Here is a 16,766-nt window from a genome sequence, read left to right as displayed (position 1 = left end):
CTCACACTCTCTCCATTTTCGCACGCTTTCATTTGCAAGCAGATATCAGATGCAAAGAAATCCTCTTCCCTACAAAAATCAACAAAGTGGTCACGAAAGATAAATGTACAAAAAAAGACAGAGAGAATATCACAGCATATCGGTAAAACACAAACCAACAGCTGTGTGGAGCCTTTTTTTCTCTGCAGTTTCATGTGGTGGATGTTGACAGGATTGTAGCTGCAGCTGACATTGTTTTATGGCAGCCTTTCGACTGACCTAATATTGTTTACCTGTGTTCCTCGTCACCTGGCTGGGCTCTGCCTGACCAAAGGAAAGGAGCTGAAGTTCTGAAAGGAGCTCATTTTCCCACTGACCTGTAACAAACTAAGTTTAGCCGTCAAGATCACTGAGGCAGAACCAGTCGTCAGACTGAGCTTATTGTTTGTTGTCACAAGAATTGCAGCCAACATGGCTTCTAAGCCTCTCTGGAATAATTATATGCTGGTTAAAAACACACACAAATTATGACTATATACTTAAAATATCTAAAAACTAGGAATGCACATGAGTTTGTTATATTATGCTTTTGTAAATACAGTAAAACAGGAATATTGTGAAATATTATTACAATTAAAGGGTGCTCCTATCAGGTTTCTTTTGGAGATGATCAATTATTAATTAATCAATCTTTTTGAAGCCTTCTTTTTATCATTAAGCATGGCCTGAATTTCCTTTTTTCGCAAATGGGGGAATTCCCCTCTTAGGTGACTCCTGTGGAAGGTTTTTTTTTTTTAATTTGAGGATTGGAAGGGGGCTTTTTTTGTTGCTGTTGATATTTTTCAAAAATAAACAATCATCTCACCTAATTATTTGATCATGCAGTGCATTTTTGTTTTTAAGATTTTTACAATTGCTGCACAGTAGCTCACACACAGCACAAGCCTGATTTTGTGAGCTGTATGCGTGGCGGCCTTATGTGTGTGTGCTTCGAGTGTGCATGAGTGCACCGTCTCTAGGAGAGTGCGAGTACTGAATGGTTTAAACACTGACTTAAAAGGAAATGCAAATTCAAAAACTTTAGTGACGATGCGACACTGCCTTGATTCTGGAAGTGACAATTCCTGTGTCAACTGTGCAGCTCACTTATAGTGCAGATGCGATGTGATGATAGAAGCCATTCGCACATTTTTAGAAGGAAAAAGAGAGAGCGTGCAGTGATTCACTCACATGCTGTTTGTGGAATACAAAGTTTTCAAATGACTTTGTAATTTATTTAATAAAGGAATATGAATTGTACCTCAGCTTCAGCATTATAATTATTTTACCTGCGCAAGAAAGAGATTGAGATGATGCCGCTACATGTCATGCCAAACCTCTCATGTCAGTCTCTATAGAGACCACTGATCTCCCCAAAGAAATCAATCGGAGCATCCCTATTGCAATTTAAAATAACGGTCTATTTAACTGTATTTTAAAATGTAATTTATTCCTGTAATTAATCTAGTCTTTAACGTTACATGATCCTTCACAAATCATAATATTCTGATTTGGTGCTCAAGAAACATTTCTATTTATTATCTATCTATGTAATGCTTAATATTTTGTTGAAACAGTGAATCTTTTTTTCAGGTCTTTTTCTTTTTCTTTTTTTTTACATTATAAACATCTTCACTATCAATTTTGATTAAGTTAATGTTGAATAAAATTACTGGTTTCAAAAAAAAAATTACTAAAAATGAATAAATAAATAACATACAGAACAAAAACCTAAAACTGCAGTGTATATAGGTATCAGAGAGATATTGGAAGGAAAATTGATCAATATGTAATTGGTCTTATCTATCTATCTATCTATCTATCTATCTATCTATCTATCTATCTATCTATCTATCTATCTATCTATATATATATATATATATATATATATATATATATATATATATATATATATATATATATAGGGTTGCCTAGTAGCTTTTCTTTTGGTAGCAATTGACAGCTAAACTGTAACGAGGCAAAACACATCACAGAATATTTGGATAATGTTGAATTTCAGTATCTCTAAGAGTCTTTGTTGTTTGTGTTGCCTCCAATGGCAGCAAAAAATCAATGACTTCCCATTGCTTTGTCACTGCAAATCGCTGTCTGTGTGAACACCCCTTTACAGGATCAATTCTCCTCGAGTGACCTGAGGTTAAGTGTCTCGCTCAAGGGCACAACAACCAAAGCTCACGTCTCGTCCTATGAGGGACTCAAATGTGTGAGCTTTCGGCTACAAGTGCAGATCTTTCACCACTACGGTGGACAACTGCTACAGTCAGAAATGAAATGTAATATTACTCTCGCGGCCAAATTTCACACATCATAGTTTGGCTAATCAAAACGTCTGTAAAAAAAAAAAGGTGGCGCACACAAGCTTCTGGACTCAAGAGACCTACTTACAGTAATTGATCTAGACTATTGATCAAAGTCCTCTTAGCCAACGACCTGTTCTGTGCATGTGAAAAGGACAAAAAAGTCTTTCAATGACATATATATGGGGTGTTTACTCAATAGATACGCATACATTAACAGCAGCTCAGAAAGATCAGAGATGTTGCACTTACGTATGCTAGTGCGCGTCTTGGATGTGAGAATGTGTATGTGCATGTAATTTGCTGTTAAGGACTGGTGTGGGCAAAAGACTATCATCATGTTCCCTGCAAGAGGTCATTGCTGTAGAGAGCTTTTTATACTGATTACACATGTCTCACCTGGGCTCTCCGTTCCCCTTGGCAAGCACTGAGAGGCACGGTTACACAAATATAAAGCCCATTTCATGTTCTCAATCAAAAGATTAGTCTGCACTCAACATTAGCCAAGGGCAATGCTGAAAATTTTAGAAAATTAAGGTTTTTCCAAACACAAACAAGCTGTATAATGAGCCGAATAGGCACTGGGAGAGTAAACGTGTGTTCTGTCTTTATGTGGGCTTTCCAATTTGTCCTTCTGATAATAATCATTTTACCAGAGACAGATCACTCGTCGCAATGGAAAAATCACGTGGATAATGAATAATTCAAAAAAAGGTAATTGAAAATTATACAGAGCAAACTTCACTTCACATATGATTACTATAAATGGAGCCCAATCCGTGTGGAATTTTTTCTGTCCTGTTTATCAGAGGGCTGGTTGTGATGTTGACGTGCATGTCTGACAGGTGCCCCGGGGGCTCCTCACCTGCTCCAGTCTCCAGTGGAACTCTGCCGGCCTGAAGGAGTCCAGCTGAATAAAGTCTCGCCTCAGAAGAAACACCAGCCGGCAATTATGGACGTACAGAGAGTAATGATGCCTGTTCATCTCTGCAAAAAGAAAACACAGAAAAAGCCTTACTGTAAATGCGTAAAAAAGATTATGCCAGACAGGGCATATAAGTGATATGTTTTTTGTAAAATAACTTTTCTACAAATCACTCGCAATGGTTGTCAAAGCTAGAATGTCATGTTGTCTAAAGATTAACATTTATAGATTTCCATGCCTCGCTCCGAGAGCTTGTCTGAACTGCACAGTCATGTTAGAAAAACTCCAGACTGTTATACAAGTCTGAGTCATAAAAATTACACTACAAAAAAGGAGATCTGACACGGAGAGAACTGAAGAGATAATGTGGTTCTGCAGAAACTCTAAAGGAAATCATTCCAGTCAGGAATGAATCTAAAAAATGTCTGAAAATGTGCACTTTTTACTCTTTGAAAGAATGAATGAATTGACAAATCATATACAAGTCTAACATAAATACACGTTTTTCGTTTTGTTTTTTAATTAATGCTGTTATTTTGAACTTTCTGTTCATCAGATAATCCTAAAAAAAAGTGTTTAGCACAACATTGATAATAATAAGATTATTTGATTTATTTTTCTAAATCAAATTATACTTATTATACTAATTATATATGATACAGTATGTAACATACAAAGCAATTTCCGTTCAAAGCTATTTCAGTTTATTTATTTATTTGTATTATTATTATTTTTTTATATAGCTATCTGGTTAATGGTATCAGCCAAAATGTCATTTTTTTGTCGGGCTGTTAGAGCTGGTTGACCACCTTGGCTAAGATGGTGACAACTACCTACCAGCAAAAAACCTTTTTGACCTTAAGATGGTATTACCTGTTTTTTCTTTTCTTTTACCTTCATTCCAAACTAAGTGTCATCTTAAAACAATGCTAAGTCCAAACAGGATGCGCTTGAGAGAGCTACCATTCAATCTGAGACTCGTGTTAAAGCGCTTTCTTCTGTGTTACCAACACGTTTCACTCTCCATCACGTGTCTCACTCTAAGCAAGACTAGACTGCTTTCAGGCTTTCTCCGAAACCTCTCATTGATCAAAGTGGCTGCCACGTCTCCTCCACATGGCGCCCCTCTCCACTCACCTCACCGCTGCCTCTGCGGCGCTGCCCGATGTCTGTCGTGCGACTGCCTTTAGTGCATGTTGAATTGATTAAGTCTCACACCCACTCAACATGACTCCCGGGATCAATGAACTCAAAGAGCCCTGCCAAGCATTTGGCCCCCATCAGAGCCACTCGGTCCCAGAGAACTGGCTGCTGACAGTCACGCTGCATTTCTTCCTGACAAGAGTTTCCCTTTAACCTCAGAGAATTGTGTTCTGAAACACTCTTTAGTCCAGATCTAATCCATAGTCTTAATCTCTCTCCCTAATGCTGCTGGCCATTGTCTGGTACTGATACAACTTTTTTCAATTTTCAATTGTGGTTTGATCACCAGATGAGGAAAGTGTAGACATAATCTTAAATGTCTTAGCACTATTTACTAAAAAACTGAGTATATATATATATATATATATATATAGAGAGAGAGAGAGAGAGAGAGAGAGAGAGAGAGACTCTGCCCCTCTTAAAGGTTTAACACATGTCTAATGAGTCACCATAACTCACCAGTTTTATCAGAATTACAAAGCAATGTCTCCTTCTCGGCTCTCAGTCCAGGACTTGGCCCGTGCTTCATCCATGTTGCTATGGTAAACTGATCGGTCAGGTTCTGTGGCACGACCCACTCTGGGATATTGGCTGCCTGTCGTCCATCAAATCTGAAGATGAGGTCACTGTCTCGGCCGTTGTCTGTCAACAAGGAAGCCGTCCAATTGGTGGATGCGCTAGGCGCCGGGAGAAGGTCTGTGCTGCCCGAGGCTGCTCCTGCGGAGATAAAAGCACAGAGGTTAGTTCAGGTTACGGCAAGAGGCAGCGATGAAAAATTACAAGCTGTCTGTCATAAAGAGTTAAAATCATGTTAGTTGCCCTGGCATTCGAATATACTGTGCATACAGCACACTTCAAATCAAATTAGAGATGAAAAGCAAGTTACATTCTACCTTTCAACCCTGACTGAAATATATTTCTGAAAGCAAGCATCTCATATAAGTCATAGCTGTTGGATGTGGCCTAGCAACACTCTGGCATGGTAAGCTAGGGTGATCATGGCTTCCGCATCAGTTAGGAAGCATATGTTATGAATATATGAACTATCCCTTTAAAAAAGAAATTTGAGATATAACTAATTGTGTTCATACTCGTTTTGAGGACAAGTCTAGCATGGATGTCCTAAATATGCAAGAGCAGCGCCACCTATCAATCTTTGATTAGCCTCCTGTCGTCCTCTCTCCCTCCCACGCTCCCATGCCTCTCTCTGCATGTTTTATTCGGGAGTACTGGAGGATACTGAATCTTTTTTTCTTACTCAGGGTTGACAGGATGGCCAGTACAGAGGGACAGAATGAGCGATGAGCAGCAGCGATGTCAGAGCAACGTGTTCTCATTCCACAGCTCCACATCACTCTCTTCTCAACAGGCCCAAAGAGAGACAGAAGCAGGAGAGAATATGGCAGCGGTGCTGCTTTTAAGCTATGCAATATTTATTTCTGCCAATCGATATTGGACAATAAATTCACCACCAGACTCCAAGTAAGCGTCTGAGCCCTTCCATTTCCAGAAATACCATAAAGGTACAGGTCAATGAGATTACATTACGCAAGCAATTTCTAGCCCTACATGAGCCTCACTGGCGGCTCTTGTCATCAAATGTCCAGTCCAGAATAAACTGTCAGCATTTCAAGGTTGCACACTAATGGTTACACATTGGGACTTTGTGTTTTCCATAAAACATACATCTGTCTATATAATTTGGGTGTGCTTCTAAAAAAAAATCATATTTAGTTGGGAACTTTGATGTCTGTTTCAGAAACACTTTCAAAAATAAACAATAAACACTGATTTCTGTTAACTGCACAAAGTGGATGGAAAACAAATAACTGACATCAACAAGGGAAGTTACTATTACTGAGAGAGAGCCAAGACGGTAAAAAGATCAACACACTTAATGCTTCACAAATCAGTCAGAGCTTTAATCACTCCACAATCATGTGCCAGAGTGGCTCTGACTTCATAATACATCAGTTTCAAAGAGTCTTTCATCAGATTAAAATGACTGATTTATTGAGATAGCTGAACATTTTTTATGACCCATTGAAAAGTGTGTTGAACATGCAATATTTGGAATAAAATCTTGAGATATGGTTAGGTGAATTGCAGGAATGAACTGATATAATTTTTTTTTCCCCATATTGAGAACAATTATTATTTTAATGTTATGACTCCTAACTGATAAATCGCAGATATTACAATTCTATACTATTTAGTCAAAATAAATTAAAAGTAAACATTAAAACTGCAAGTGCATTTGGACATCACAGCATTATAATCTATTGTATGTCAAATGGACATTCATTATGTGATTTGCTAAAATTACATTTAACATTATGCAGTTACATTCATCTTTAATAAACCTCTGCATATGGATCCGACCGTTTCTGACTCCTTGTTACACCTGGACTGACTGATAAAAGATTTTTGCTTGAGTTGTTTTTACCGCAGAGCTTTTGCAGAGACTTCTCAGAATAGGTCTCTCTGTCACAGCCCTTCCCAATATGGCTGGTCTGTAGTTCCACCATGGCCCGCACTGAAGATAAAGGGCCATCACAAGTCTCCAGGTGCATCTTGGAAAAGAGCTGCTTGCTGCCTGTTCCAGGTTCATAATCCACACGCTTGTTCCATCCTAGGAGAAAAACCGGAGAGTTACAGAGTTACAGATCGAAAATCTGTGTCTATCTAGAAATATAAATATAAAAACATCTATACATATAAATATGATAAGTAAATGCAAATGCTAATTTCTCAGGTACTACAGATTTAAACAGCTCACTATTAGTCTAATGAATCATACAATATGGTTTATTTATGCATTTGTAACTATATAATTGGTTAAATGTTTATTGCTTAATTATTATTATTATTACAAATATACAATAATTTAAAATACTCTGTATTTACTGAACTTAGTCTCTGTTATAATATTTCTCTTCCCACCTTTATTATTAATTTCACAACTTCTTTCCATCATGCTTCAACAGACTTTAACATAACTATCTCTTTGACATGCAACTTTGACTATTTGCTTTCATATCAGAGTTCTGCTTTCACTATAGCATCTGTTGTCGCCACATATCAGATTTACATCTGAGCTGTATCCTTTTTATCTTTCAGTACACACATGAAGAGGTAAGACCAATCATGATGAAAGCAAGCAGCAAGGTCAAAGGAAAAAGGAATCCATCTGGAATTATTTTTTTTACTGACAATAACCGTCTGGTCCAGACTGGCACATCACTATGTGTTTTAGCATGTGTTCATGCACGTTACATTACTCTTGTCTTGTGTGCTTTATAAAACATGAAGCTTAGAGTAAGAAAAACCCTACAGATAAAACATGTCACTCTTCCTTGTAGGCCTTTATCGACTCTTTCTGTACAATTCAGAGAACTGAGTGCTTTGTATTCACCTCAGCTGAAAGATATTCCCTCAGCCCGTTTCCCTAACTGAATATCTGATTACATTATTCATTGGCACTACTGTGGATAAAATGGTGCGACAGTACAGTACCACAGGCCTCCATCTCTACCTCTTTTTGAGGAAAAGGTCTTAAAAAAGCTCCTCATTAATACCTAAGATAGCCGTTCTGCCCCAGATAAACTGAGCAGAGAAGTTTTACAGCTCACCTCAAAACACAATATATGCAGGAAAACAAACAAACAAACACACACACACACACAAAATCTAAAACAGCAGTGGGTCTTCTTTTAATCTGGCATCACAATTATTGGAAGCATGTGCAACAGGACTACGGAATAAAGTGCTTTCGAATGCATGGCATCAAAACAACGTTGTGTGTGCGCTCCGTAATGACTCATCTACTCCCTGGAGAGTGAATAATTCCCTCGATTATCCAAACACACCAAAGCCAGAGGCCAGACACATTCTGTTCAATAGAAAGACCATTTCAAGACCTCAGGGTGACGATTAACATTAACTGCCACATTAAACATTCATTGCTTATTTGTAAATGCCAAAGACACCAAAAAGCCGCTGCAGAGCAGCGCAGGGACTGATTTTGCCACCGGAATTGCTAAAGTAATAAGAACAGACTGGGATACGCATGGAAAAATAATGGGGAATTTGGGGTGATGTGGTGCAGAAAAGGGCTACATGACAGGTGGACAGGAAATGAGTTTGCCAGGAAACCCATCTCATTTTTGTTGCATTGTCATCATAAGACACTCTTGTGATGCTCACGGATGAATGTAATGCTAATTAAGTGACTGGAAGTGGTGCATTTGTATATTTATGGGGTTCTTCTGATTTTATGTTTGTGCTTTTTGAAATCTAATCAGGGAGTGTAGTGGAGAGTGACAGGAAACTATTAGAGAGAGAGAGAGAAAAAAAAAGCAGAAAAGATCAGCATATGAGATTCAAACATGTGCCTCTACAAATCAAAAAACTTCAAGAACCAAAGATTTCTATCTGATAATATATTAAACAATTAATTAAACAATTTTTATTAAAAAAAGCTCTTAGTGAAACCATGTTACAGTATAGTATGACATTTGTTTTGCTATTTTCCACATTATCATTTGTAAATGACATTGCCTTTCAAAAGTCTGGAAATGCTTTAAAAGTGGTGTTTAGTACAATATCTGTAGAAATAATCATCATTTTGTGATGATTTTGTGTTAAAAAGGACCAAATTAAGCTAATAAAACTATTCATCAAAAGAAAATAATTTCTGATAAATGCATGTTGATTTCATATGTTTATGGCAAGAATTTATAAGGATTTATACTGATAATGCCAAAAATCATTTCTAAATAATCTTGGAAGCGAACTGCATGTCATTTTATTCACAGTAAAATAGACTGAACATGATGAATATGAAATGACAAAACATTGACCTTAAAAGTCAACATAAAATAAGAACTGACCACATTTACTTAATGCACACACACACACACACACACACACACACACACACACACAAATAAAAATAAATTAATGGAAAATAATGAAATAATAATAATAAAGTTTATTATCACAATCTACATCACATTTCATCTTAACAACTTGTACTTCCCCTGTATCTTAAATATCACAGCGTAGTGTAGGCCTGATTGGCAGTGCCAGTTTTCTATGGGTTCCGCACTCAATGAGAGATCTGTCACTCTTAGTGGATAGCTCAGCAAGACGGCCCGATGGACAGAGAGATGGAGAGATCAGTGTTGACAGACGGGATTTGACCAGAGACAAAGAGAGGCTGCCCAATTACACGCTTATGCAAGCGGGAAGCGCTACAACCAGAAATCCTCGGCCTTCACCTCTGTGGTGCCTGTCATGATCGTCACTCAGTCCTCACTTTCACCTCACTTCTTATGAATCACACTGACAACACAGGCCATGCAATCTCTCAGCCAATGAGTGCTTATTCTCTGGGCGTGGGAGCCTGCCAGCAACTGTCAACACATCTTAAGGCCCTATCATGCTTTAGGTGATACCTGCGCCTCAGAAATAGCAGTGAGCCTGGGACAAACTAGCAGTGCTAGAAAAAGCAATTGTAAATATGCATAAAAAAAAGAGTTGAGGATTTACAAGATTTGTGGCTAATACGCTCAAGTCTAACATTTTAGCTTGCTTAGACTGGAAGGTGTCCTTTCATAGAATAAGTCTCTTCTTGGCTTAGAGGGCTGTGTACCTCTCTACAGATAAAAACTAATTTAAATACATGTCACCTCATTCCAAATTTTCTTCAGAAAAAAAGTCCCTTTAATTGGTTAAATCGGGATACTATTTCACACTCTCTGTGCTGTCACTTTGAGAAGTGTGAAGGAAGGAAGACAAAATACAGCCACAAGCTGTGTTACAACACCTGGGATAAAGTTCAAATGGCAAAATAGAGACGATCTGTGTTAAAGGGAGAGTTCACACACACAAAATAAATAAATAAATAAATAAATTCTAGAGCTCATTAACTCATCCTTTAAACCACGATTAAATAAAATAATTCACCCAAAAATGAATATTTTCTGAAAATCTAAAATCTATATTGAAAATCTACTGGTGAGCAAGAGATGCAAAATTTTGCATTTTTGGGGGTGAACAGTTCCTTTAATTTTATTCAATGGAACAAAAAGCAATTTTTCATGCTATTTCTCCATACAAGTATGAAAAAATAATCAATTAGAATGGACGAGTAAATGTATAAAATAATTTTATAAAAGATATTTAAATTAATCAAATGTTGCTTTTAAGAATTTGACAACCCCTGGTTACAAAAATTCTTGACATCTTCTTTAATCGTGTTCCACATTATAGTCATATAGGTTTGGAACAATATGAGGATACATTTTCAATTTTGTAAAAATATTCCTATAATGCAAAGTCTTGAGATTTATTTAATTTGTGCATGCTATACACAAACAGCTGCCGAATGTTTTACAAAGTTTGACTCGTCACGATTGAATTAGCTACATTGTTTCTTCTCAGAAGGACTTGGGTTTGTCTAACTCATCCTGGCTGAAGAGAGAATGAAAGCTTTTCTGCTCTCTTTTCACGCTCTAAACAATTTTAGATGACAGTGATTAGGAGTCTGTCTCTCCAGCCCCTGACATCCGCTTTTTAATGGATCAACTGAAGCCTGTGAATTGAATTCATCTGCCTCAATCAATGTGTGAAAGAAGGTAAACTGTGAAAAAAGCTGCATTGTCTTTTTCTCCAATTTAATGATGTTGAAAGCTCTGCCTACTGACTGTTTAGAACAAATCCATTACCACAGCATATGTAAAATGCGTCGGTTGGTCTTGTCACGTAGGCATAAGATATTAAAGCAATGCTGGGCTCTTTCAGAGAGGTCCGCGTGAGTGTGTGTGGACGAGCTGTAGGCTGAAGCTGCTGTGCAATCCCTGTGAGAAGAGGGAGTCCACAGATATCGATCTGTCTAGTTAAGACCACTAACAGTGTATGCCACAGATGAGAGGAGAACAGAACAAGGGCTCACAGAGGTCACTGAGAATAGACTACTCCCCTGAGTCACAATACTGACCATTTTGTGGATGGAGGTAGTGGGTGCACATAAGGCAGGGACAGAAAATTGAGTTTGCAATTTAAGTCACCAAAAATTCTAACATCCACAAAAATTATTTTTGGAATGTTCATGAGAAATAGTGACGTTGTCTGGCCAAAAGCAGATGACACATTCTTCAAAATATCTGCTTTTGTGTTCTGCAGAAGAAAGAAGTCATGGATTTAAAACTAGGGCTGGGACTTTAACGCGTTAACTAAGATTAATTAATTACTGAAAAAAAATCCAGCATTTTTAATAACTTATTTTTGCATCGCGGAACGTTTCTCACTGGATGAGCTTCAGCGGACAGATTATACTGGAGCACCGACTAGCATTCGCATATCACCTCAACGCAAAACATATAGCAGCTAGCGTGGACATTACACTTTATGTTTAACTATGTATTATTTTGTTGGTGCAACAGTTTATGTTGAACTCTTTATTGTTTTGGCCAAGGTTATTGAGAGTTGGACTTAGTATGTTATGGCCTCTGAAGCAACAGAGAGATGTTTTCTAATAGTCAGTGTTTCCAATGTTCTGAATGTAATTGACAGTATTGTGTTTTACTTAAAAAAACACTTTACAGAAGGTTCCAGCACCTATAAGCTTCCTGAATTTCTGAAATGTACTATTTCTAAATTGTTTCTAAATATGCTATTGCTACACTTCATGGCAAAAATTGCACGTTGAACAAAAATAAACAATATTTTGTTGCTTAAGCTTATGTATTCAGTCATTATTCAATGGTATACTATAAATCCATGTGAAAAAAAAATTATTTCTCATTGTTCTCAGGTCAAATATTTATATGCGATCAAAATGCGATTAATTTCGATTAATTACAAAGCCTCTAATTAATTAGATTAATTTTTTTAATCGAGTCCCGGCCCTATTTAAAACAACTTTATTGACTAAATGATGACAGAATTTGTGTGAATGATTGCTTTAAGTTTGTGGCCATTCACTTTTGTACACAGTGGCACCTCTTCTAGAAAATTACTCCCCAACATAAATTACACATGCAAATGAAAATGCAATTAACTGACGTGGCCTTGAAAGAACTAAAGAAAGTCAATAACTCCTGTAGAAAGCGATCTGTTAGCATCCCCATTCATTTCTAAGGTAGTTGGTACTGCTGCATGATCATTTCAAATCTCTCTCTTGTTTTTCATTCACACACTGAATTTGCAAGGAATTGCAATAAGCATCTACATTACTTATACAAAAAAGTAGCAAAAATAAAAAGTTGAGGTAACATGTGAAGTATCCACTGACCTTGCCAGCCAGGCTTGCACACTGGTTTGACGTCAATGTGAACTGAGACACTCTCCATCGCCCTTTTCTGGCCACAGTCGTAAGCGGTCACCATGATTTTGTAGTGCTGCTGTTTGTCATAGCTTAGTCGCTCAGTGTTCCTGATGTTGCCTGGAGAGAAACATAAATGTAAGAGAGAAAAACAAACCCATTATGTGTGAGACTATTGGCAAATAAAATTAAAGGCACACTAAGTTGAATGTGGAGAGTAATTTGTAATTGTTGCGGCTGCCAGACAGATACTAAACCAACATATGCTTTTAAATCAATAATTAAGCTCCCTTACAATGTTTCGGGCCAAATGTTTTCAATCACAAAAGTAATTTAAACAGTCTAAGTGTCCCTGTTTCAGCAATTATAGATTATATCTGCAAGACAATTACATCTAATTAATAAAGACAATTAATAAGACATTTACATCTTATCTCTTTATTTTGCATTTCACAAAGCTTTATAATGGTTTATTAACTGCATTTATGGCTAATAATATAATAATGTAGGTGGGACGTATGGCTAAAAAACTACAAAAGTAGTCTTTAGTCTCACTTTAGTCTCGATCAACTCTTGATCAGCTTTTGATTAAAACACTATGTTTTAGATCATGTGACGCTGTAGAGTAACAAACATGCTATATATACTTGGAAGCTGGTTCTGCTTCCACTAAGTGCGATGCACTTTCTTTTAATCAAGACACATATAACATAGTCAATTATTACCAACATGGACTTCTGCACAGACAAGATGTTCAGATCTGACACTGTTTTATGAGTCATTTTTTTTCAGCCAAGAATTAAAGGTACATTCTCACTTTCTAACCTTTGGCGAAAAGCCAGACCATGCTCTAAAGGTTTTTTTTTTTTTTTTGCGATGAGTATTCTTCCTGGTCAGCAGCTCAAGAAGTGCCAGACTGACTCTGTTGGTTGAATAAAGTCAGTAAACCACAGACTGTACACCTGCAGAGCTCCAGGTTAAAGAACCATAATGACATGGATTCTCTACCAGCTACCTGTCATTTGAGTAATGAATGCTTTTTGTCACAGGGCTGATGTGTGTAATTTAGCATTTAGTGCCCACAGTTGCTACAGACGGCTTTGAGGTTGATGTCTGGTGTATGGCGATGAGTCCAAATGGTGACAGAGTTCGTGTGAGGCTGAACTAGCAGCTAGTGATTTGATGCTCTCACACGTCCATGGGCCTGTGGTTATTTTTACCTGCTGGCTGCATTTCAATGAGACCAGCCGTGCTGTCAAGGAGACAGCAATGAGGAATAGAGGTCAGTCGCTCTGGGCTCCCAGACCAAGTCTGCACCAATCCAAAGAGCCACAAAGCTAAAGTGTGGCTTGAAAAGCCATACTTCAACAAACACAGGTACGTGGGAGGAAGGTGGAGGGGTGTGCATGTGTGTGTGTGTATAAGACAGTTGTTAGAGCTGATCACGGTAGCTATGTGAGGCGGCATGATTAAGAGAAGGGAAGTTTTAAAAGGAACAGTTATCCTCCAGGGAGTTATCAATGGGCCTCTGTCTGTGCAGCACAGATAAAACCAAGAGTATAAAAACAGCATTTAAGACAAAGAGGGTGAGACGGTTAATGCTAGTGTGTGAGAGCCTTAACTTGCCTATGGTTTTATGTGCAGTTCAAATCAGGGGGTAAGGGTTTTTTTGTTTTGTTTTTTAGAGGTCACAAATGGCTGTCCTGGCTCACTTGAGGGCTTTTCATACTTAAAACAGTTATCCCTGGGTCATTCTAAACCCTGGTTAAACCGAATCCATGGTTATCTTGCTTCAAGTTTCACAGTGCTCATCATTTATCCTGGGCATTCATGAACTGATGTTTCATGCTGTAAATGTCTAAACCCTGGGTCAATGTTTTTATTTGCATATGTGTGGTGTCAGTTGAATGGATAATTGTTTGCTCTCAAATGATGAAACGACAATGTTGTTTATACAATGATGTTTATACAATGAGCCTTTTTACTGTGAATGTCCAAAGGCATGTGAATATGAGGCACATGATTGGTTGTCAACTGCAAAAAGCAGCTGTAAAAAGCAGTGCTAACCCTGCCTCTAAATTACAAGTATTAAACTGTGTAATTTCTAGGTTCAAATCCCTTCTTTTGATATGTTATTGAATTCATGTATTGAATATCTTGTAACAATATTCACTCCATACTCATCGGGAAGAAGGAGGCGGGAACCGGCACACAATCAAAAAGCATTTTAATAATTCATAAATAAATACAAAACGGCGCACCAGCCCCTCACCAGCCCCTCACGGACGACTATATACAAACAAGTATATAGCATGTTTGTGCGCACAAATTAAAGCCAAAACATAAAATAATGTCCCAGGCCTGGTCCTCTCTCGTCCTTCACGGTCGTCGCTCCAGTTTTATATCCTTCCATCTCCTACGTGGGACTCGATACTGGCGGTGGGGCTCAGGTGTAGCTCATCTCCAATCACTACACCTGGCCTCACTCCTCGTTCCCACGCCTCTCGGCCCCGCCCCACTCGCCACATATCTATTTTTGCATAAACCAAGCAAACAGCACCATGCATTTAGCATCTTAAAGCTATATAGAAGTTTTCCCAAAACTTAAAAATGAAAAATGAAAACTGCAATTACTCACTCTTATGTCATTATAAACTTTTATGGCTCTTTTTTGAGGAACAAAAGTAATATTTTGAAATATCCCTCAATGTTTTTGTCCATACATTGAAAGTTAATGGGGTCCAATGTTGTTTTGAACCCCATTAACTTTTATTGTAGAGGCAAAAATGGTTAAACATACTTTGAAATGTCTTCTTTTGTGTTCCACAGAGAAAAAAAAAGAAAAAAAAAGTAATGTGGGTTGCTAATAGAATTTTCAGTTTAAAGCAGATAATATGGGAAATGTACAATTAGATTGGAATGATTTAGACAGTTTAGACAAGTGAATTCTGCCACACTTTTCTTTATTCCAAATGTATTTAGAATATTTTGAAAGTTGCATTCACAATCTGAGGGGGCGCGTGACTCAGTTTGAATAGGCATTACACTTCAGATTGAAACTTTAAGCATGTGCCTCAGCGTGTGTTTGAATTTGTGTTCTCTCAGAATAAAAGCATAAAGAACAAAGAGCACACATTTAATGGCCTCCAGCATTTATATGCTGCTGATGGTGAAAAATTCAATCTAAAACCCCCTGATATCTCTTATTTCTCACATTCCCATCTCACGTTTTTTTCCTCTGTTTTTATTATTTCTGTCTATCTTCCTATTCCTATCTATCACTCTTCTTTTCTCGCAACAAATTCCATTCAAATAAAATGCCTGAGTCAAATATTGCCTCTTTGTGTCTCGTTTCATTCGCACAGACTATGCTCAGAAATATTTTCCGCTCATAGTTCTTTGGTGCACAAAAACTATCAAGGGTTTTGAAATCTCGCACAAGATCTTTAGTAAATTACCTCAGGTTTCAAAATGAATCATGTGGTACCGCCACCAACACAAACCAACCTTTCTTCCTCCTACCTAACGTAATTATTTGTCGTAATTAGTTAGTGTTTCTGTACTCAAACTATTTAGCATTCCCTCTGCAGTTCTCCCGATCTCATTCTTTACATCCCCTCCTCTTCCTCCTCTTCTCTCTGGACCAGAGAACACAGTGCCAGTGGGCCTGTTGTATTTAATAACTCACTCTGCCCTCTGATCCACAATAAATGATGGAGCCAAAAGCCCTCAGAACAAAATCCACTGGGGTGGCCCATGCATCACTCAGTGCTCACTTGGCACTAACCAAACAATGTCAATGCCAGTCACACTGCAGACACTGGCAGGGCCCAAAGCGGCAAGAGGAAGTGAATGAGACAGGAGCTCTAAGTTCGACGTGAGCCCCTAAAAGAGACCGCTGCTCTTCGAGACAGCTGACATCGCACCAGAGAACATGAGAGGGAGGCAGACAGCCACAGCGGAGAGACGGGTG

The 16,766-nt window shown here is 37.9% G+C and overlaps 1 protein-coding gene across 2 annotated transcripts in view; it reads right to left on the bottom strand.

Annotated features, from left to right (window-relative positions):
* The window catches only part of LOC127933594 (calsyntenin-2-like), a 175,943-nt gene that overhangs the window by 39,636 nt on the left and 119,541 nt on the right, over positions 1 to 16,766 (bottom strand). For both annotated transcript variants that reach the window (XM_052530680.1, XM_052530672.1), the window contains exons 5-8: positions 12,764 to 12,913; positions 6,911 to 7,096; positions 4,924 to 5,181; positions 3,202 to 3,323 (exon numbers count right to left, since the gene is read on the bottom strand). In XM_052530680.1, coding sequence (XP_052386640.1) covers positions 3,202 to 3,323; positions 4,924 to 5,181; positions 6,911 to 7,096; positions 12,764 to 12,913 — 716 coding nt within the window. The remainder of the gene's footprint in view (positions 1 to 3,201; positions 3,324 to 4,923; positions 5,182 to 6,910; positions 7,097 to 12,763; positions 12,914 to 16,766) is intronic.

This window comes from Carassius gibelio, chromosome A2 (genome assembly GCF_023724105.1).
Source record: "Carassius gibelio isolate Cgi1373 ecotype wild population from Czech Republic chromosome A2, carGib1.2-hapl.c, whole genome shotgun sequence".
In the NCBI taxonomy this organism is placed as follows: domain Eukaryota; kingdom Metazoa; phylum Chordata; class Actinopteri; order Cypriniformes; family Cyprinidae; genus Carassius; species Carassius gibelio.
Note: the sequence above shows the minus strand (reverse complement) of the source record. Positions and strands in the feature narration are given on the sequence as shown.